This window comes from Bison bison, unplaced genomic scaffold (assembly GCF_000754665.1).
Source record: "Bison bison bison isolate TAMUID 2011002044 unplaced genomic scaffold, Bison_UMD1.0 scf7180017864165, whole genome shotgun sequence".
Lineage (NCBI taxonomy): Eukaryota > Metazoa > Chordata > Mammalia > Artiodactyla > Bovidae > Bison > Bison bison.
The window spans coordinates 691,884-713,932 of record NW_011494737.1 but is presented as its reverse complement, the minus strand read 5'-3'; the positions used below and the strand labels follow the sequence as shown (position 1 = coordinate 713,932).

General features: G+C 34.9%; 1 protein-coding gene across 7 annotated transcripts in view; it reads left to right on the top strand.

The window, feature by feature from the left end:
• LPHN3 (latrophilin 3) overlaps window positions 1-22,049 on the top strand; it is a 952,179-nt gene that overhangs the window by 611,034 nt on the left and 319,096 nt on the right. For 6 of the 7 annotated variants that reach the window (XM_010841647.1, XM_010841645.1, XM_010841646.1 and 3 more), the window contains 2 exons: window positions 17,093-17,107; window positions 19,481-20,281. In XM_010841647.1, the coding sequence (XP_010839949.1) occupies window positions 17,093-17,107; window positions 19,481-20,281 (816 nt within the window). The remainder of the gene's footprint in view (window positions 1-17,092; window positions 17,108-19,480; window positions 20,282-22,049) is intronic. The other variant, XM_010841644.1, reaches the window with a different exon arrangement.

Genomic DNA, 22,049 nt, shown 5'->3' with positions numbered 1-22,049 from the left:
TCATCTGTAAAATGCTGTTTGTACCTGGTGGCTCAGACAGTAAGGAATCTGCCTGTAGTGCAGGAGACCAGGGTTCAATCCCTGGGTCAGGAAGATCCCCTGGAGAAGTGAATGGCTACCCACTCCAGTATTCTAGCCTGGAGAATTCATGGACACAGGAGCCTGGCAGACTGCAATCCATGGGGTTGCAAAGAGTTGGACAAAATTGAGCGATTAACACTTTTTCACTTTCATACTTACTTTAATGAGTTGTTTTGATAATTAAATGAGTTCATAGTAGGGGTTTCCGCATAGTACACATTCAGTAACTGTTAACTGTTGTTACTATAAATGCTTCTTGTTTCAAATTATGCAGTTATTGCTATGTTTTAAAATGCCAAAAAATGTAAATGACTTTGTTTTCAGTGTTCATTATTTTTAAATGCAGTGTGTTTTTTTTTCTTTTTTAAGTAATTAAATATTAATCTAAAATATCAAATGGGTTTATTAATTAAACATCATATGTAGAAAATATTTACTTCAGTGTAGCAATTACACAATCTACATATATCAGTTAATTTTTTTTCCTTTCATCTTATCTTGGATGATTTAAGTTTTACCAGTTACTCAAGAGCATTGTAGATCGAGACCCTTTGTATTGATTTAACAAATTCAGAATATTTATTGAATAGCTTCTATATTCTAGGCACTGTTCTAGGAACTAGGACAGAGCAATGAATAAACGAAAGAGGGACCTTGAATATATACAGCTAACTTTCTAGTAGATTAATAGAGAATGCCATAATATGGATGCTTCTGAGAAAATATATAGTTTCTATTTGAAATTTATTTTTGGTCTTTAGTATTTTTTAATCACCATCTGTGGCAGATTCAATAATATTTTTATGTTCTACCTGTAAACATGAAATTAAAAATTTAAATAATTATCATCTATAGTCAGTTTGTAGGAAAAAAACAAAAAGTAAAAGTGAAAGTGTTAGTCACCAAGTCTTATCAGATTCATTGCCATCACGTGAACTATAGCCTGTCAGGCTCCTCTGTCCATGGAATTTCTTCAGGCACAAATTCTTCAGGCAAGGATACTGGAGTGGGTTGCCATACCCTTCTCCACAGGATCTTCCCAACCCAGGATCGAACTGCACTTCAGGGGTCTCCTGCATTGCAGGCAGATTCTTTACTGTCTGATCCAACAGGAAGCCCATTGTCAGTTTACAAGTTAGCTTTTTTTTCTTTTGGTGTTTGTTTATAGGAAGTTTTTAAATTAAAAAGTGAGAAAATTATACATAATAATGTTATATTGTTGATAGTTCCTTCCTGAATGCTCTAACCAGGAAATTTATGTTTTATGATCCTTCTACAGATAGCTTTTAAGACAAAATTAACTAACAGACAAACAACTGTAGTCAAGTTAAACTGTAAAGTATCTTGCCAGTGTCCACTAGAGTAAAAATAGAGTGATTATTTATTTTATTCTGTGAAACTTGCCTTTCATTTAATTTGACATATTTTACTAAAACAAACTAAATACTACATTTAGTGAATTACTGAACAGATGTTGGCTGGGTATTATAAAGAATGGGATAACACACTTTATGCTGTTCATATTTATTTTAAATTTAATGTCTGTACTTTGGGTGTTGTAAACAGTATATCCATTTGAAGAACTTCCTGCTTATTATTTCCTTTTGCAACTTTCACCTGGCTAATTTGCAACACATCTTTTAAGGAATATTAATTCCTTCTGTTATTGTATCTCAAAGGAAGAACATAATATGACAAGGAAAGGAAGGAAGAATATGTTCTGGTTATTAAGAGCATAAGAATTTGACATAAGAATACTTCTTATGTTAAATATAACATTGCAGAGCTAAACACCATTATGAATGCTCTCACCTATGGGTGAGAAAAAAGTAGGAACTTTTCACTATACAGTTAGCTATGTTTAACTAGACTAAAATGAAATATTGCTGCTAAATTGTCATAGGCACGCTGTGATGGACACTGAAGAATAAAGAAACAGAATGAAGAGTAAAGAAACTTCTCCTATGAGAAGTATGCTATGTCTACAGTTTACTCTAGGATGCATAATTAATAAAACATAGTTTTTCCTTTTAGTAGGAAAAAAAGTAGCAGATAGTTTTCTGTGTATCTATCAACTTTATTATCGTATCCTTAATTATTCTACCTCTGTGTTTCTTTCAAATCTCTCTGACGTTACTGATTTAGGTCAGAAGCGGGCTCCTGCCTTTACAGGTGACCTGTGTGTGCCTTATGAGTCTGGGATGTGACACTGCCCTAAAAGGCATGAAAAAAGAAAGGCTCTTGTCACAAAAGAGATCTTAAATAGGCAGCTTTGAGAAGAGATTCTTAGGCAAAAATCAGTAAAATACTTTTGTTCAAGTTAAGTTATTGCTAGTTATTAATACTAACCTTTCAAAGGTTTTGGTTGTTGTGGAAATCACATATTTTTCTTGTGGGAAGGAAATCATTTTTTTATATCTGGTGAGTATAATTTAGTGGATAAAGCACTACTGGCATTTAGAAAGTAATAGGGATAACTGAGATACTATTCCTCAACTGATGGATTTATTCAGCAATAGTTTGCACTTGAAAGATACTGATTAGCACTGAGGTTCTTGTGTCAGAGGCCTGGCATTGGATTCTGAGTCTGCTACTTACTATTAATTTATCTTATCTTCATCTAGTTTCCTTCTTAATACTGAAATAATAATGCTGCCATTTTATAATGGTAATGTGACTATTGTATGAATTGTTATTGTTGAATAGTCCCTAAATTGTGTCTGACTCTTTATGACCCCATGGACTGTAGCAAGCTAAACTCCTCTGTCCTCCAGTAACTCTGGACTTTGCTTAAATTCGTGTGTGTTGAGTTAGTATTTCTATCTATATATGAATCAGATCAGATCAGTCATTCAGTCATGTCCGACTCTTTTCGAACCCATGAATTGCAGCACGCCAGGCCTCCCTGTCCATCACCAACTCCCGGTGTTCACTGAGACTCACGTCCATCGAGTCAGCGATGCCATCCAGCCATCTCATCCTCTGTCGTCCCCCTCTCCTTCTGCCCCTAATCCCTCCCAGCATCAGAGTCTTTTCCAATGAGTCAACTCTTCGCATGAGGTGGCCAAAGTACTGGAGTTTCAGCTTTAGCATCAGTCCTTCCAAAGAAATCCCAGGGCTGATCTCCTTCAGAATGGACTGGTTGGATCTCCTTGCAGTCCAAGGGACTCTCAAGAGTCTTCTCCAAAACCACAGTTCAAAAGCATCAATTTTTTGGCGCTCAGCCTTCTTCACAGTCCAACTCTCACATCCATACATGACCACAGGAAAAACCATAGCCTTGACTAGACAGACCTTTGTTGGCAAAGTAAAGTCTCTGCTTTTGAATATGCTATCTAGGTTGGTCATAACTTTCCTTCCAAGGAGTAAGCGTCTTTTAATTTCATGGCTGCAGTCACCATCTGCAGTGATTTTGGAGCCCAGAAAAATAAAGTCTGACACTGTTTCCACTGTTTCCCCATCTATTTCCCATGAAGTGATGGGACCAGATGCCATGATCTTCGTTTTCTGAATGTTGAGCTTTAAGCCAACATTCCTCTCTCTTTCATCTCTCCTCTTTCACTTTCATCAAAAGGCTCTTCAGTTCTTCTTCACTTTCTGCCATAAGAGTGGTGTCATCTGCATATCTGAGGTTATTGATATTTCTTCCGGCAATCTTGATTCCAGTTTGTGTTTCTTCCAGCCCAGCATTTCTCATGATGTACTCTGCATATAAGTTAAATAAGCAGGGTGACAATATACAGCCTTGACGTACTCCTTTTCCTATTTGGAACCAGTCTGTTGTTCCATGTCCAGTTCTAACTGTTGCTTCCTGACCTGCATACAAATTTCTCAAGAGGCAGATCAGGTGCTCTGGTATTCCCATCTCTTTAAGAATTTTCCACAGTTTATTGGGATCCACACAGTCAAAGGCTTTGGCATAGTCAATAAAGCAGAAATAGATGTTTTTCTGGAACTCTCTTGCTTCTTCTATGATCCAGCGGATGTTGGCAATTTGATCTCTGGTTCCTCTGCCTTTTCTAAAACCAGCTTGAACATCAGGAAGTTCACGGTTCACATATTGCTGAAGCCTGGCTTGGAGAATTTTGAGCATTACTTTACTAGCGTGTGAGATGAGTGCAATTGTGCGGTAGTTTGAGCATTCTTTGTATATGTAAATTATTTTAAACAATAGATCATCAATAATTAGTAAGCCCACAGATGATATTAGTTATCCTCATTATTATTTTCATCATCATCAGTTTCTTGTTTGCTGGAGAGCATAGCATAGAGGTTAAGAGTGCAAGCCCAGAAGTTCAAATAGCAGCTCTACCAACTGCTAATTATGTGAACTCTGAACTCACCTGTATAACTTTGACAACATTGTCATCAGGGTTGTGGTGAGGATTAAATAAAATAATCTAGATAAAGTATTCACAAATAGCCTGATATAGGGAAAGTATGAAATAAATGTTTTAAAAATTAGAAAATCATTTTTTTCAATATAAGGAGAAATTCCACAGAAATTACAAAATGTTTCTTAGTAATTGATTGTTTAAGAAACATTTTGCTGTGTACATTCATTTTGGTAGACAGTGAGAGTTACAATGGACTCTATTATAGAAAGATAGTAAGTGGGATCTAAGGGGAATTTTGTCTGTTTACCGGAAGTACTTCACTGTCTGTAAGATTTTCCCCTTCTCTTTTGTGCACATCATCAAATAAAGCATATCAAGTTCATATTTGGAACTATTTGCCTGTGATTTTAAAAGTGTATCAGTGCCAGCATTTTTTGACCAGCAGTTATAGCAAGACATTAAGCTAGACCCTTATAATCCCTGAGTGAGTGATACAGCGTTTTTGGGCTTCAAGAACTTCCAAGTTCAGTTGATCCTTGAATAACTTGGGGATTAATCTGAGTATAACTTATGGATGGCCCTCTGTATCCACTGATTCAACCAACCATGGACCATGGAGTACCATAATATTTACTATTGAAATATATCTGTGTATAAGTAGTCTTGCATAGTTCAAACTCACATTGTTTAAGGGTCAGCTGTGATTCCAGAAGAAGGATAGAAGGTTAAAATACCAAGGGCCAGGAGAATAATAAATGAGACAGTAATTAAATAGAATAGATATTAGCAAACTGTGGCCAAGGGATAAATCTCCAGTGGGTTGTCTACATATTGGCCCATGAGCTAAGAATATCTTTTACAATTTTATAGAGTTGTTTCAAAAAAAGGGAGACAAAGACAACTGTGTGACAAAGCTTATAGGTGGCTCAAAAACCGAAATCACTAATTGGCTGTTTGTAAAAAGTTTGCCAATCATCGGACTGGGACATTATAGAATACCATCCTTCATAAACTCTGTTGGAATTATATACATATTCAATATGGACCTAGAAAATAATTATTAGTAGTGCTTATGAAGGAGTAACCTAAACACAGAGTTTGACTTACTGAGATATATTGTGTGAGGCATTCTGGGTAGGGGCTACAGAGTGAGTGAAAGTTGAAAAATAAATATAGGTATAAAGTATATTGAAAAACAAATATAGGTGGTAAGCATATGAAGGAAAATGGAAAAAAAATACTGTGACAAAATAGTAAAACACAAAATGAGAATAATAACATAACACATTTTTTGAAATTTATAGCAATGAAACTAAAGACCTAAAATTTATTCAGATGAATTGGTATTATTGGCATGTTAACTTTATCAAATTCAAAAATCTAAATGAGCAAGTATCTTAAATCTACTTTTCAAGAAATTCATATGACATATATAGGATATTTTTGGTGTATATTTTCTACTAATGAATTCTGGATCTAACTGTTTTTATTTATAGTTATAGTTTCATAATTCTATTATTAATCTTATTCTTATTAACCATGCTATTCCCAAATACAAAATGTTTTCTGCTCTTTGGCTACTGGATCTAGTCCAGTTTGGTTGGGATATTTGGAAGAGTCATACCAAGTAACAGATTATGTAGCAGCTCTTCAGATCCCTAAGCTATTTCTCAAAACGTTATTTTCTTTTTTCCTTACTGAATGTCATTGTGAGTTTTGTTGTCTTATTCCCTTGCACCAAGTGATTATACAAATTTTCAATTCCAAGAATAAGTCACAAGATCTTAAGAACTCAAGTGAAAACTAAAAGAATAATATTTAGACAAAAGTAAAGTAATTGGACTTCCTTCAGCTTCTGTTTTTTTGCATCAATATGATTATGACAAATAGATTCAAGGGATTAGATTTGATAGACAGAGTGCCTGAAGAACTATGGATGGAGGTTTGTGACATTGTATAGGAAGCAGTGATCAAGACCATGCCCCCCAAAAAAGGAATGCAAAAAGTCAAAATGGTTGACTGAGGAGGACTTACAAAGAGCTGTGAAAAGAAGAGAAGAGAAAGGCAAAGGAGAAAAGGAAAGATTCACCCATTTGAATGCAGAGTTCCAAAGAATAGCAAGGAGAGATTAGAAAGCCTTCTTCAGTGATCAATACAAAGAAATAGAGGAAAACAACAGAATGGGAAAGACTAGAGATGTCTTCAAGAAAATTAGAGATACCAAGGGAACATCTCATGCAAAGATGGGTACAATAAAGGACAGAAATGGTATGGACCTAACAGAAGCAGAATATAAGAAGAGGTAGCAAGAATACACAGAACTATACAAATAAATTTTCATGACCCAGATAGCCCAGTGATGTGATCACTCACCTAGAGCCAAACCTCCAGTAGTGTGAAGCCAAGTGGGCCTTAGGAAGCATCACTATGAACAAAGCTAGTGGAGATGTTGGACTTCCATCTGTGCGATATCAAATCCTAAAAGATGATGCTGTGAAAGTACTTCACTCAATATACCAGCAAATTTGGAAAACTCAGCAGTGGCCACAGGACTGGAAAAGGTCAGTTTTCATTCCAATCCCAAAGAAAGGCAATGCCAAAGGATGCTCAAACTATTACATAATAGCATACATCTCACACGCTAGCAAAGTAATGCTCAAAATTCTCCAAGCCAGGCTTCAGCAATATGTGAACTAAGAGTTTCCAGATGTTTAAGTTGGATTTAGAAAAGGCAGAGGAACCAGAGATCAAACTGCCAACATCGCTGTATCATCAGAACAGCAAGAGAGTTCCAGAAAAACTTCCACTTCTGCTTTATTGACTATGCCAGTGCCTTTGACTGTGTGGATCACAACAAACTCTGGAAAATTCTGAAAGTGATGGGCATACCAGACCACCTTACCTGCCTCCTGAGAAATCTGTATGCAAGTCAGGAAGGAACAGTTAAAACCGGACATGGAACAATGGACTGATTCCAAATTAGGGAAGGAGTAGGTCAAGGCTGTATATTGTCACCCTGCTTATTTAACTTCTATGCAGAGTACATCATGCGGAATGCTGGACTGGATGAAGCTAGGAGAAATATCAAGTACCTCAGATACGCAGGTGACACCACCCTTATGGCAGAAATGAAGATGAACTAAAGAGCCTCTTGATGAAAGTGAAAGAGGAGAGTGAAAAACCTGACTTAAAACTCAGCATTCAAAAAACAAAGATTATGGCATCCAGTCCCATCACACCATGGAAAATAGATGGAAAAACAAGGGAAACAGTGACAGACTATTTTCTTGGGCTCCAAAGTCACTGCAGATGGTGACTACAGCCATGAAATTAAAAGATCCTTGCTCCTTGGAAGTAAAGCTATGACCTACCTAGACAGCATATTAAAAAGCAAAGACATTACTTTGCCAACAAATGTCTATCTAATGAAAGCTCTGGTTTGTCCAGTAGTCATGTATGGATGTGAGAGTTGGACTATAATGAGAGCTGAGTGCCACAATATTGATGCTTTTGAACTGTGATGTTGGAGAAGACTCTTGACAGTTCTTTGAACTGCAAGGAGATCACATGACTGAGCAACTGAACTGAACTGGAGATTAGGATAGCCATTTTTGCCCTTACAATGCATAGCATTAAGTGACTCAAAAAGAAAATCACTTTTCTTATTGATTTAATACTATTGAGTTAAAAAGTAAACTGAGTTGAGACTGATATATTAATTCTCTGGCTTCCTTTTTCTAATTTATAACATTTTTACTGTGACTAGATAATAATAAAAAAAAAAACACCTTTCAGCTGTAAAACCCAAGGAGAATTAATTGTATTTACTAACTGCCTGAGATTAGGTTTAGATTCACTTTGAAATATATTTTATTTTTAAATATACAGAGCTGGATCCATAGAACCTAGTAACAGGCATCAATCAAAAATATATTTCTCAAGAGCAAATGGATGACATTTTCCATAGGAAATTTGATCATAGTCAAACTGTTATGCCTTGTGTTTGTAACTCCAGTTTCTCATAACAGTTCCCCCTTTCTCTGCTCTTCACTTCTATTCTTTTTTATTTTATCTTTCTATATGAGTTCTTTTGAAGACATTTAGAAAGAACTTATCATTGGTAAAAAACTATTTTGAAAATCACCAGTTATTGGATTGTAAGCTTCCCTAAGGCAAAAATCAGTACTTCCTTTGTAACATGTTCATAAAAGTACAACCAAGTTCATCTTTTTGAGGATTAAATTAAATGATCTCCTGAATAATTATTCACATAATACATGTTCAGTGATTGTTAGGTATTTTGATTGTTATTACTTATTTCTGTATTCACATCTCTGAGGCCCCCCATAGCAGATACATTTAGTGGATCTAATATATAAATATGGATGTATAGTCGAAGACACTCTGATGGGACTTTGCCTTTGCTTTTTTTTTTTAATAAATCTAATTGCCACATGGTTGTTACATAGTGTGACAAATTATTATGATAAGGGTACATCCTTGATGAACCAAATGTGATGTTGACTTTGCTGTTACCAATAATAACTTTGAAAATTATTATCTTTTACTAGAAACTATTACTAATAGAGTCACAAAAGAGTCAACCAGTAGCACCATTTTATTGAAAGGGTCTAAATTAACAGTTGAAGGATTTTACAAGTCCATCAATGGAATAGAGAGTTAATACAAAATAAGAGACAGTCTCAGTTTCTGTGGCATCTACAGATATTGTATTTAAGTGCTTAAATTATAATGTGGCTAGTGAAAGGATTTTATGAATTATTGATATTTTCAATCTACACACTCCAGGATGAAATTCATTAGGAGGTGATAGTTTAGGAAACACATTATATAAAGGCATTGTAGTACAAGCTGATTGAGCAGCAATTTTATTCACTGGTACATGGGTATCATTTAAAAACATAATTTAGATGCTGAGCTGCAGAGATTACCCTTGTCTTTCATTTAAAAAAAAAGTATTAGCACTTTATTTATGGAAAGAGACAGATGTCTTTCAAAATTTTTGATACACAGTATACCAAAAATTAATGAACATCACAGATCTTTTTATTTCTGTTTACTGAAGTGCTTTTGTATTTTCTTGGTGGATGTAAAATGCATGAGGAGAGAATTTTCTCTGCTTCAGAATAATAATTAATAGGACATGAGTTACTTAGCACTGGTTTGTTTCTGGTGATAAGAAATATCTTGTTTCCTTGGCCAAGAAATGAGGATGCCATTTTTTTTCTGTTATTTTATCTTCTCTGGAGAGATGCATTACATCACCATTCTGAAGCCTGCTAGCACTGGAAAGTATGACATTCAGTTCCTTTCTTTGAAAATACCACAGTACAATTTATCATTGCGTGGTGGTGTGAGAAATATTAATTGAGCTATTTCTGTGTGCTGGGTATTGAAGATGCAGTGATGAATAAGACCAGAACTTGGTTTTGAATTTCATTTCTACTACTACTTAATAAAAGAACCATATATCTTTGTACCTGTTTTGTCATTTGAAAAATTAAGATAATGAAATATCTACCTCATAAGTATGTTGTGAGATGATTAAATTAGTATATATGCAATACTGAAATATGGGACATGCTTAATTGTTGTTCAGTCACTCAATTATGTCCAATTCTTTGCAACATCATGTGCTGCAGCACGCCAGACCTGCCTGTCCTTCATTATTTCCTGGAGTTTGGTCAAACTCATGTCCATTGAGTTGGCAATGCCATCCAACCATCTCATCCCCTTCTCTTCTTGCCTTCAATCTTTCCTAGGATCAGATTCTTTTCCAAAGAGTCAGCACTTCACATGAAGTGGCCAAAGTATTAAGGCTTCAGCTTTAGCATCAGTCCTTACAATGAATATTCAGGGTTGATTTCCTTTAGGATTGACTGGTTTGATTATCATGCTTAATGAATGTTGAGCTTATAGCAGACACAGTGCCTGCCCTTAGGGAGATTCCATTTGTGTTATTTATCTCCTCTACACCCCTCTTGGATTTGGTGACAGAAAGGAAATGGAGAGCAAAAACGCAATAGTGTTTCATTAAGTTTAAATGTTGTGAGAACCAGTATATGATATTAGACAAGTGCTAGGAGTCTGAAACCTACCAGTGTTGATCTTGGTTAAGTTTTTAAACCTTTTAAGTTTTGGTTGACTTTTATGTTTGATATGGTAGTAACTAGGACCATGTCACATCAAAATATTTTGTTAACCTCAGTTCAGTCACTCAATCATATCAGATTGTTTGTGACCCCATGGACTGCAGCATGCCAGGCTTCCCTCTCCATCACCAATTCCTGGAGCTTACACAAACTCATGTCTGTTGAGTTGGTGATGCCATCCAACCATCTCATCCTCTGTGTTCCCCTTCTCCTCCTGCCTTCAAACTTTCCCAGCATTAAGGTCTTTTCCAATAAATTAGTTCTTCACATCATATGGCCAAAGTATTGGAGTTTCAGCTTCAGTATCAGTTTTTCCAATGAATATTCAGGATTGATTTCCTTTAGGATCGACTGCTTAGAAAGTACTGTACTAATATAAAATATTATTATGAGCTTTTGGTTATCCGCTTATAGGAGATTTTCTTTGTAAATAATGCACTAGCAAATTTTTTTTAGAAGACTAATTTGTTTATTGCTTTTGTGTGCTTTTAGCTTAACTACTCAGCTATCCTGAGAAGTTCAGTTCAGTTCAGTAGCTCAGTCATGTAGAACTACTTGTGACCCCATGAACTTCAGCATGCCAGGCCTCCCTGTACATCATCAACTCCCGGAGTTTACCCAAACTCATGTCCATTGAGTCGGAGATGCCATTTAACCATCTCATCCTCTGTCATCTCCTTCTCCTCCTGTGTTTAATCCTTCCCAACTTCAGGGTCTTTTCAAATGAGTCTGCTCTAAGCATCCAGTGGCCAAAGTATTGGAGTTTCAGCTTCAACATCAGTGCTTCTAATGAACACCCAGAACTGATTTCCTTTAGGATGGACTGGTTGGATCTCCTTGCAGTCTTAGGGACTCTCAAGAGTCTTCTCCAACACCACAGTTCAAAAGCATCAGTTCTTCTTTGCTCATCTTTCTTTATAGTCCAACTCTCACATCCATACATGACTACTAGAAAAACCATTGCCTTGACTAGACAGACCTTTGTTGACAAAGTAATGTCTCTGCTTTTTAATATGCTGTCTAGGTTGGTCATAACTATGTTTCCAAGGAGTAAGTGTCTCTTAATTTTATGTCTTTAATCTGCAGTGATTTTGGAGCCCCAAATAATAAAGTCAGCCCACTGTTTCCCCATCTGTTTGCCATGAAGTTATGGGACCGGATGCCATGATCTTCGTTTTCTGAATGTTGAGCGTTAAGCCAACTTTTTCACTCTCCTCTTTCACTTTCATCAAGAGGCTTGTAGTTCTTCTTCACTTTCTGCCATAAGGGTTGTGTCATCTGCATATCTGAGGTTATTGATATTTCTCCCTGCAGTCTTGATTCCAGCTTGTGATTCCTCCAGCCCAGCATGTCTCATAATGTACTCTGCATATAAGTTAAATAAGCAGGGTGACAATATACAGCCTTGACATACTCCTTTTCCTATTTGGAACCAGTCTGTTGTTCCATGTCCAGTTCTAACTGTTGCTTCCTGACGTGCATACAGGTTTCTCAAGAGGCAGGTCAGGTGGTCTGGTATTCCCATCTCTTTCAGAATGTTCCAGAGTTTATTGTGATACACACAGTCAAAGGCTTTGTCATAGTCAATAAAGCAGAAATAGAAGGTTTTCTGGAACTCTCTTGCTTTTTCAATGATCCAGCAAATGTTGGCAATTTGATCTCTGGTTCCTCTGTCTTTTCTAAAACCAGCTTGAACATCTGGAAGTTCACGGTTCACATATTAGTGAAGCCTGGCTTGGAGAATTTTGAGTATTACTTTACTAATGTGTGAAATGAGTGCAATTGTGCTGTAGTTTGAGCATTCTTTGGCATTGCCTTTCTTTGGGATTGGAATGAAAACTGACCTTTTCCAGTCCTGTGGCCACTGCTGAGTTTTCCAAATTTGCTGGTATATTGATGCAGCACTTTCACAGGATCATCCTTTAAGATTTGATATAGCTCAGCTGGAATTCCATCACCTCCACTAGCTTTGTTCGTAGTGATTCTTCCTAAGGCCCGCTTGACTTCACTTTCCAGGATGTCTGACTAGGTGAGTGATCACACCATCGTGTTTATCTGGTTCATGAAGATCTCTTTTGTATAGTTCTTCTGTGTATTCTTGCCTCCTCTTCTTAATATCTTCTGCTTCTATTAGGTCCATACCATTTCTGTCCTTTATTGAGCCCATCTTTGCACACAATGTTCCCTTGGTATCTCTAATTTTCTTGAAGACATCTCTTAGTCTTTCCCATTCTACTGTTTTCCTTTATTTCTTTGCACTGATCACTGAGGAAGGCTTTCTTATTTCACCTTGCTATTCTTTGGAACTCTGCATTCAAATGGGTATATCTTTCCTTTTCTCCTTTGCTTTTCACATCTTTTATTTTCACAGCTATTTGTAAGGCCTCCTCAGATAGCCATTTTCCGTTTTTGCATTTATTTTTCTTGGGAATAGTCTTGATCCCTGTCTCCTGTACAATGTCATGAAGCTCTGTTCATAGTTCATCAGGCACTCTATCTATCAGATCTAGTCCCTTATATCTATTTGTCACTTCCACTGTATAATCATAAGTGATATGATTTAGGTCATACTTGAATGCTCTAGTGGTTTTCCCCACTTTCTTCAATTTAAGTCTGAATTTGGCAATAAGGAGATCATGATCTGAGCCACAGTCTGTTCCTGGTCTTGTTTTTGCTGACTTGTGTTTGCTGTCCTGTGAAAAGTGTACCCAAATACATTTTAATAATCTAAGCCAAATGTAACAAAGAAAATAGTTTGGTTCAAAATACTACTACATTTCAATAATAAAAATATTTTTATAATTATTTAATATTTTACAACTCTCTTATTCTCTTCATAAATGTCATTTCTATATATTAGATTAGATGCATTAATTACATAAAATTCTGCTCATTTAGAATATTTAAATTTTAGATAGAAAATGGGTTGTATGACTTGCAGTTTAAAAGGAAAGAAATTTTAAGCTACATTAGCATTAGATACAATTTCATAGTTCTCAGTTATGGCAATTTAGTTCTACCAATTTTTGGTAAGCAACAATTTTATTTCTCTGTAATTTGTAATACTATTTGAAAAAGGTTGACAATGCATGCATATGCTCTCTCATCCATACATTTTCTAATTAAAGAATGCAATCCCAATATTGCATATGGTACAGATATGGACAGAACTAATATAGAACTAATAACATCTTATTTCTTCTAAACAATAACATGACTGTATTATATTTTATGAATTGTTGTGGAATGAAGTGGAAATTTGCTAGTCTTTTTTTTTTTTTTTAACTGTTTCTTCCTTTTATTCAGAATGCAGTTACCCTTAATTTGAATTTGCCCTGTAGCTAACCACAGGATGTAGCTTGTGACATTAAGTTTGACAAAGGACAACAAGAAAATCACTTTAAGGCAACATATAAACATATTTATGGAGGTTGCATGAATGAAAAAAGTAGTTTGGGTATTAAAATTGAAGACAGAAAAGTAGAGAAACTACTTCCAAGGAGGTTTGGAAATGAACAGCAACAGCTAAAATGTCAGAATTCGGGATATTGGATCAGAGTAACAGACAAGAGATCCTGAAGAAGACCTAGCAGGGTTGTCATCATACAATTCATTTATTCATGATCTCATAACAGAAAGAAGAAAAGGGAGTATTTTCCACTTGTGTTTCTAGATTGTCATAGACTGCTTTATAGTGACAAATTTCTCTTGCCATTATAACCTCAAGACCATGCTTTTTTTTTCTTTCCTTTTTTTACCTTTGGTTTTACATTTAATGAGTTGAAGATACAAATTGCTTATTAATTTACTTTCCTCCCCATCCTTTAAAATATTCAAAGACATCATCCCATGTATGATTCTATATAGCAAATCCAGATTCTTCTTTGCCGTTTTTTTCTTATCACATACCTTAAATATCTACAAAACAGAATTAATTATCTCTATGTGAATTGTGTATTAATTCAGTGGATGTTCATTGAGTATGCATTACGTGCCAGGGATTGTGAGCTTGTGAAGGATATAGGGTTAAGCATGGTTTTTATACGCAGGCAGTTTGTTTGCATTTACTTCTTCAGGTGAGGGAAGCATCTAGAATTAGATGATGAAGAATGACTGGAGAACCCTAAATGTTATTTAGCTTTTCAGTGACAAATTATGTTTGCCATACTAGTTTTTGTTATGGGAATATGATTTGTATGTACTTTAACTCAACTTAAATTATAGGATTGTTTTACTTTAGTCTTAGAAATGGCAAATAAATGATGAATGAGCTACAGCCAGTCATGACATAGGCAACACCATAATTTTCTCTGAAATAGAATTGCCTAATAAATCTTAATTTAAAGTCACAAGCAGTGCCAGAGGTGCACTTTACTTGGGCTACAGTTTATGACAGTTTCTTCAAATTAGACCAGGACCAGAGAATTAAAAGTTAAACTTTGCCTAATGACAGTTGAGAAAATAAAGGTAAAATTTATTTGAAAAATAAAAATCTCCATTAAATTATAAGATAGTAGTTATAAATTATAATAAATATACCTTATTAATACTTTTTGCCACATATCCATCTTGCTCATTAAGCATTTGTTGGAGAGAGAAATACTAGTCACCAAGAAGTTAAAGTAATTGCACACAAAAATAAGATGAATTTTATATGGAATAAGACTAAAGTTGTGTGATTGTACATTTTATGTTGTATAATATAACCAGCTTCATATATAATCCAAAGCATATATATTTAGAGCTATTTCAAAGAACAAAATTAGTTCTAGGAATCCCTTGGTAGGCTAGTCCTTGACAAATGTCAACTTCAGCGTAAGACCCCACTCTCAGCCTCCACTTTCATTGTGAAATGAGCCTCCAGTACAAACATTTTGAGACTATTGATTAATTTTTAAAGTGCTTACTTCCGTTTCTTCTACTTGTCAGAGTGAGCTCAGGTTTGTTAGTAATCTAGTCATGAAGTTCATCTCTTAGGTAAAGTATTTAAGTGAACTATATTGAAGTATACAGTCCAGTAAATACTACATTTACTTGATATAGGTTTAATTAATGATGATGATGATAAATTATAATAATATAAGAGTATCATAGTTTTTTAAAAAGTCCTAAAAATCCTACTAAAAATAAGATTTGTAAATTAATGACATATCTTAAAAAGGATAACCCCATTTACAACTTCCTAAACATAAGTTTTCCTATATACCATTTTTGTCTTCTAACGCATGTGATTTTGAGCTTTCAAAAAAGTCAAGGAGAGAAATGAGTGTGATTTTGCTGGTAATTGAAGACATGAGCTTAGGTCAAAGCACAAAATCTTACCTGAAAGTAAATATCCAAAAGAGTATTTCTCCCTTGTTTTAAAATGTTCCTAGAGTTTTTTTATTGTACATAGTAGCTCAGTTTATCCCTTCCACTGAAATTATCTTAGATTTATATCACTTGGAACCTATTATTTTTCTTTTTAATGTTTGTATCATGAGCCCATTTTCTTTTGAGTCTTTCCCTCTTTCTTCCCCACTGATCCTTTTTTTTGTTTGTTTGTTTCCTTGTTGTGTGGCAAATTCTCCCTATAGAGACCAATATTAATTAGAAAAAGAAGATGTCGCTTGATGAGTTTCCTGAATGTGTTACAGTTTCTCAAAATTTTCCTCTACTTGTAATAATTGATACCTTAAAATCATAATGGAATCTAATTTGAAAGATACATAACCATAACGTGTTGGAGAATCTCAATTTATTCTTAAAAGACTTTGTTGAAAGACTTGCTTTAGAATTTCAGAAAAGCCCAGAGCAGGTGGCTCATTATTTGTATCAACCTTTGGATATATTTTTTCCTGAAGATAGTATTTTTCCACAGTAACATAAAATACTGATGAGTGGGAGGAAGAAAAGCTTCTTCAGTAAGGATTCTAAATATATTTATTCAGGATGAGAGCATTTCCTGTTAATGTGTCACCTCACAAGGTACATTTCTCATTAACTACAGAAAATATTAGGCCCTAAGAGATGAGTTACAGAGTAGTTTCTTCCAAAGAGATCAATTCTTGAGATGGGTAAAAAGCAAGACCATTTTGTTAAGTAGTGGTATAAACAATAATTAATAAATGAGACTATCAAAACTATCTGAAAGCTTTCTATATATAATTACCAACCTATCTTTCAAATAGAAAATCCTTGTGTTATTATTATGAATATTGTATTTCCTGTGTCTATAGTTTGGAATGATATGTTAATTCAATCTTAGCTTAACTTTTGCCTTATTTTTTTTTCAAACTTATACTGTATTTTTAAGCTTATAATGTGGTTGTTTCTTAAAAAATAATTTTATAGAGGAATGGGTTCTTTTAAGAAAGACATGATGTTCAATAAATCAAGTTTGAGTGCAATAAATTATTTACTTTCAGTTTGCAAGAGGTGAATAAAAAGTGCTTGGCCAATATCGTACCATTAATCTATTCTCTTTTCTCCTTTCTCTCTTTACTTCTCTCTCTCCAATAGAAGTGGAACAAAAAGGTAATTAAATACCTTTCATAAATTATATACTATTTATAGGCTAAGTTATTTAACAGTTTAACATCTAGTTAAAATAATTGTTATTAATTTTTATCTATTTTCTGAAAATTTATTTACTACTTCTGCTGCTCAACTTCACTTTAATCTGTTGTACTGACCAGTGCTGGTTTGATTATTTTTATCCTAAAACAGTTTAATAGTGTAAAGTTTTAAACCATGCATTTTATTCCTCTTTATTTTTAAATGAGTAGTTAGAAATCCAGTAGATGCTGATGCATAATGACTGCTTCATATTTGTTTTTATTTCTAGACTAGATAATTTTCCATAGCTCTGGAGTGATTCCCTGTTCTTTTGATTTTTAACTATTAAGGGAAAAGGGGAGATGGTTTTCTGAAATACATTAAAATAAATTGCTTTTGTAAGCAAAGGCTGATTATTAACTAACATAAAGTTTATATACAATTTTGACAAGAATACCTACCCATCCTTTATAATTATAAACATCATATTGCGTGTGTGCTAAGTCACTTCAGTCGTGTCCAATTCTTTATGACCCTATGGACTGTAGCCCACCGGGCTCCTCTGTCCATGTAATTCTCCAGGCAAGAAGATGTAATGAGTTGCCATTTCCTCCTCCAGGGGATCTTCCTGACCCAGGGATGGAACCTTCATCTCTTATGTCTCTCACATTGGTTGGCGGGTTCTTTACCAGCAGCACCACCTGGGAAGCCCAGGCATCATATTAGAGTCCTGAAAAATTCTTCCAATAATGAATTTTATTATTAATTATAATTTGATGATGATCCTCTATCCTTGCTATGGAAGATTTTGACAGTTAAATTTTCCCCTAAATGTCTCATTTTCCCAAAATTGAAACTTTGGACATTTTAACAATGTACTTTTGTTTTTAATAACCTGCAAACCCTAGTTGAGTTTCATCTTAGATTTTCTCTTAGATGTAGGTTTATAATTGCTGTTAAAGAGCTAATCACTAATATCAAGAGAATAATACTTTAATCATTAAAATACGAATCAACCTCCAAATTTCTTGTGATTTCTTAATTTCTCTTCCCAATATACTTCTAATCATTTCAAACATAACAGTGAACTGCATGATTATTTTTCAGTGTGTTTGCTCTACAAAAATATTGGAGCAGTGTTTCCCATAGCAGGTTCAGAAGAAAATTACATCCCATCAGGCTCTGTAGAAAGGGTTCTGTGATCAAATTAATTTGTGGAAATTTGCTCACACTCCCTTCTTCTGCCTTGCGGAGTCACTAATGTACCTCAGCACTTAGAATCCTGATATTATTTTAATTAGATATTTATTAAGCATGTGTGGCTAGGAATCCCTGTTTTTGTGTTGGGTTTTTTTCTGTGTATTATATATCTAAACCATATAAATAGGTATATCAAGGACCTCCTTTTGGGAAACATTGCTTTTTAGCCCCTTTGTTATAGATGAATCAGTCAAGCTTTCCTTACCACCACTCACATGATGTGCTACTGAAAAATAAAATTAATCAGACAAGTCCTGCCCATTTTCAGTCTGAAGTATGAGCAGCAAAATATTGTAGCAAGTAATCTTGTTTTTTTAATGTTCTTCTCATGTAACAGTAAAAGGTACATGTTTTTAAGTTCCAATTCTACTGTATTTAACAGGACATTTTTAACTGATTAAAATCTAGATCTTGGGTTCTTCTCTGTAACTTTTCACCTTTTCTTCTTCCCTTATTTCTTCTTTCCTTTCTTTTTCTTCCTTTCTCTTTTTCCTTCCAGTATCCATCCATCACTCATTTTTAATTGTGTGAGTTGCATGCTCTGTGTGTGCTGTAGCAGCTTTAAGGGTTTTTTTGCTATAAGATTCAGTGGCCTGTATTACAAGGTTTTTCTTTTCCCTTATTATGTTTTTAATTACTATTTTCATTTGCTTCTTAATGATAAGTATAGAGTAGTTACTAGCATCAGAGTGAAAACAATATTTTTTAAAAACTTTCAAATAAGATATATGAAACTATCACGTGTAAATGTTTGTATTTGTTATATGTCCATAGAATACACAGACATAAGTCACATCTATATAGATAGCATATCCAAAATTATTGCAACACTCTTGCAAAGGTAAAATGCAAAGGAAAGCACAGCCACTCATGAAAAGGCCAAATTTCATCAGCAAATCAAATCAGAATGATTCTAAAGAAATGTCAAAATTAATGTGGAAAAATACTTTATGTTCTCAGAAGAATGCAGCAAAATAATTAAGTGGTGGTGGGTATTTATTAGAGTTGAATTCCACTTGGTGAAAAGTAAGAATATATGACAAAATATTTAAATTAATATAATTATTATTTTGACTCTTTCCCAATTGACAGTTTTTCTTTGTCCTGGACTACTAAAAGGAGTATACCAGAGTGAACATTTGTTTGAATCTGACCACCAATCTGGGGCATGGTGCAAAGACCCTCTGCAGGCTTCTGACAAGATTTATTATATGCCCTGGACCCCATACAGAACTGATACCCTGACTGAGTACTCATCCAAGGATGACTTCATTGCTGGAAGGCCAACTACAACCTACAAGCTCCCTCACAGGGTGGATGGCACAGGATTTGTAGTGTATGATGGAGCTTTGTTCTTCAATAAAGAGCGCACCAGAAACATAGTAAAGTTTGATTTGCGGACTAGGATAAAGAGTGGAGAAGCTATCATAGCAAATGCCAATTACCATGATACCTCCCCTTACCGCTGGGGAGGCAAATCTGACATAGACTTGGCAGTGGACGAGAATGGGCTATGGGTCATCTATGCAACAGAACAAAACAATGGTAAAATTGTCATTAGTCAATTGAACCCTTACACCCTACGGATTGAAGGGACATGGGATACTGCATATGATAAAAGATCAGCTTCCAATGCATTCATGATATGTGGAATTCTGTATGTGGTCAAATCTGTCTATGAGGATGACGACAATGAGGCCACGGGAAATAAGATTGACTACATTTACAACACTGACCAAAGTAAGGACAGTTTGGTGGATGTGCCCTTTCCTAATTCATACCAGTACATAGCAGCTGTGGATTACAACCCCCGGGACAACCTTCTTTATGTGTGGAATAACTATCACGTCGTGAAATATTCTTTGGATTTTGGACCTCTGGATAGTAGATCAGGTAAGTTTGACTTTTGATGGTACTTTAAAGGGAACTATTTACAGCTTGAACTTAGTAAGTTTATTGTATATTTTTATTAGACTTCTTTCTCCTGGTTTTTCTTCTGGCCTGTGTTTTGAAAGTTATTCATTTTCTTATTAGCTAAAAAATGTTGCTGTTAATCACTGTTAAAAAAAAAAATTTATAGGCATGAGAATCCAACTCTTACTCCTCTATGCAGCTAGTCTCCAACTTTCATCCCTTCTTTGAAGGGCATTTTCATTATCAGCTAGTTAGTTTGTGTGCCTGTGTGTGTAGTGAACTATAGAAAACCTTTGCAAAAATAGAATGCTATCCCACCTAATTAATTGTGACATGCCCTACAAAGTGCCCTCTACTTGAAAATGCCAAAGGGTTGGCTTGATATAATTCTTCAGGAGCCCTATACCAATATATTCAACTCACTGAGCACATCATATATGACCACCCCTACTGGGAATATTGTCAGTTTATTCATATGTATAAGTGTACCTAATTGATATATACAGAAAAATGTTCATAACTGATACAGATAAAAGAATAGATCTCAATTGTAAAAGAAAAAACAGTACAAAACTCAGCTTAAAAAAGAAAAAAAGACATTTCAACTCCCTTTCTTTAAAAGTATCTTTTCTTCTCCAGGAAATACTGTTTACTTTTAGTATTGTTTGAAGACAGTCATCAATTGATCCATCTTTTACATTTTTAGTTGCATAACTGAGCAGATTTATCTTAGTTTAGAAGTTAAATTATTTTAGCTAGCAATTTTACTGTTCAGTTTAGTTCAGTCTCTTAGTCGTATCTGACTCTTTGCAACCCAATGGACTGCAGCATACCAGGCTTCCCTGACCATCACCAACTCTCAGAGCTTGCTCAAACTCATGTCTGTTGAGTTGGTAATGGCATCCAACCATCTCATCTTCTGTCATCCCCTTCTCCTCCTGCCTTCAGTCTTTCCCAGCATCAGGGCCTTCTACTGAGAGTCAGTTCTTCACATCAGCTGCCCAAAGTACTGGAGTTTCAGCTTCAACATCAGTCCTTTCAATGACGATTCAGGACTGATTTCCTTTAGGACAGACTGGTTTGATCTCCTTGCAGTCTAAGGGACTCAAGAGTCTTCTCCAACACCACAGTTCAAAAACATCAATTCTTCAGTGCTCAGCTTTCTTTATAGTCCAACTCTCACATCCATACATGACTACTGGAAAAACCGTAGCTTTGACTAGATGGACATTTGTTGGCAAAGTAATGTCTCTGCTTTTTAATATGCTGTCTATGTCGGTCATAGCTTTTCTTCCAAAGAGCAAGCTTCTTTTAATTTAATTTCATGGCTGTAGTCACCATCTCCAGTGATTTTGAAGCCCCCCAAAATAAAGTCTCTCACTGTTCTCATTTTTTCCCATTCCATTTCCCTGAATTAATGGAAACAGTGATAATATTGTTCTTCCTGATAAAATATAATGGAAAAGTAAGATATAAGTGTCTGAATTTTCATAGTGACATAGCAATTCAAAGTTCATTTTTTAAAAATTCTTACAAGTTATTATTTCTTATGTTCTGCATTGTTTTTACCATGCTTTTACTAGCATGTCATTTTGCTTTATTAACTTACTTCATTATATACTTATCATCATACAATTAGAGTCTAAGTGCCATATAGCTAGTAATCTTGCTTTACTTATCCTTTTATTATTTTTCATCTGACCATTATTTCTGCCTTCTTAGATCCTAGTGTACTATATAGCATAAA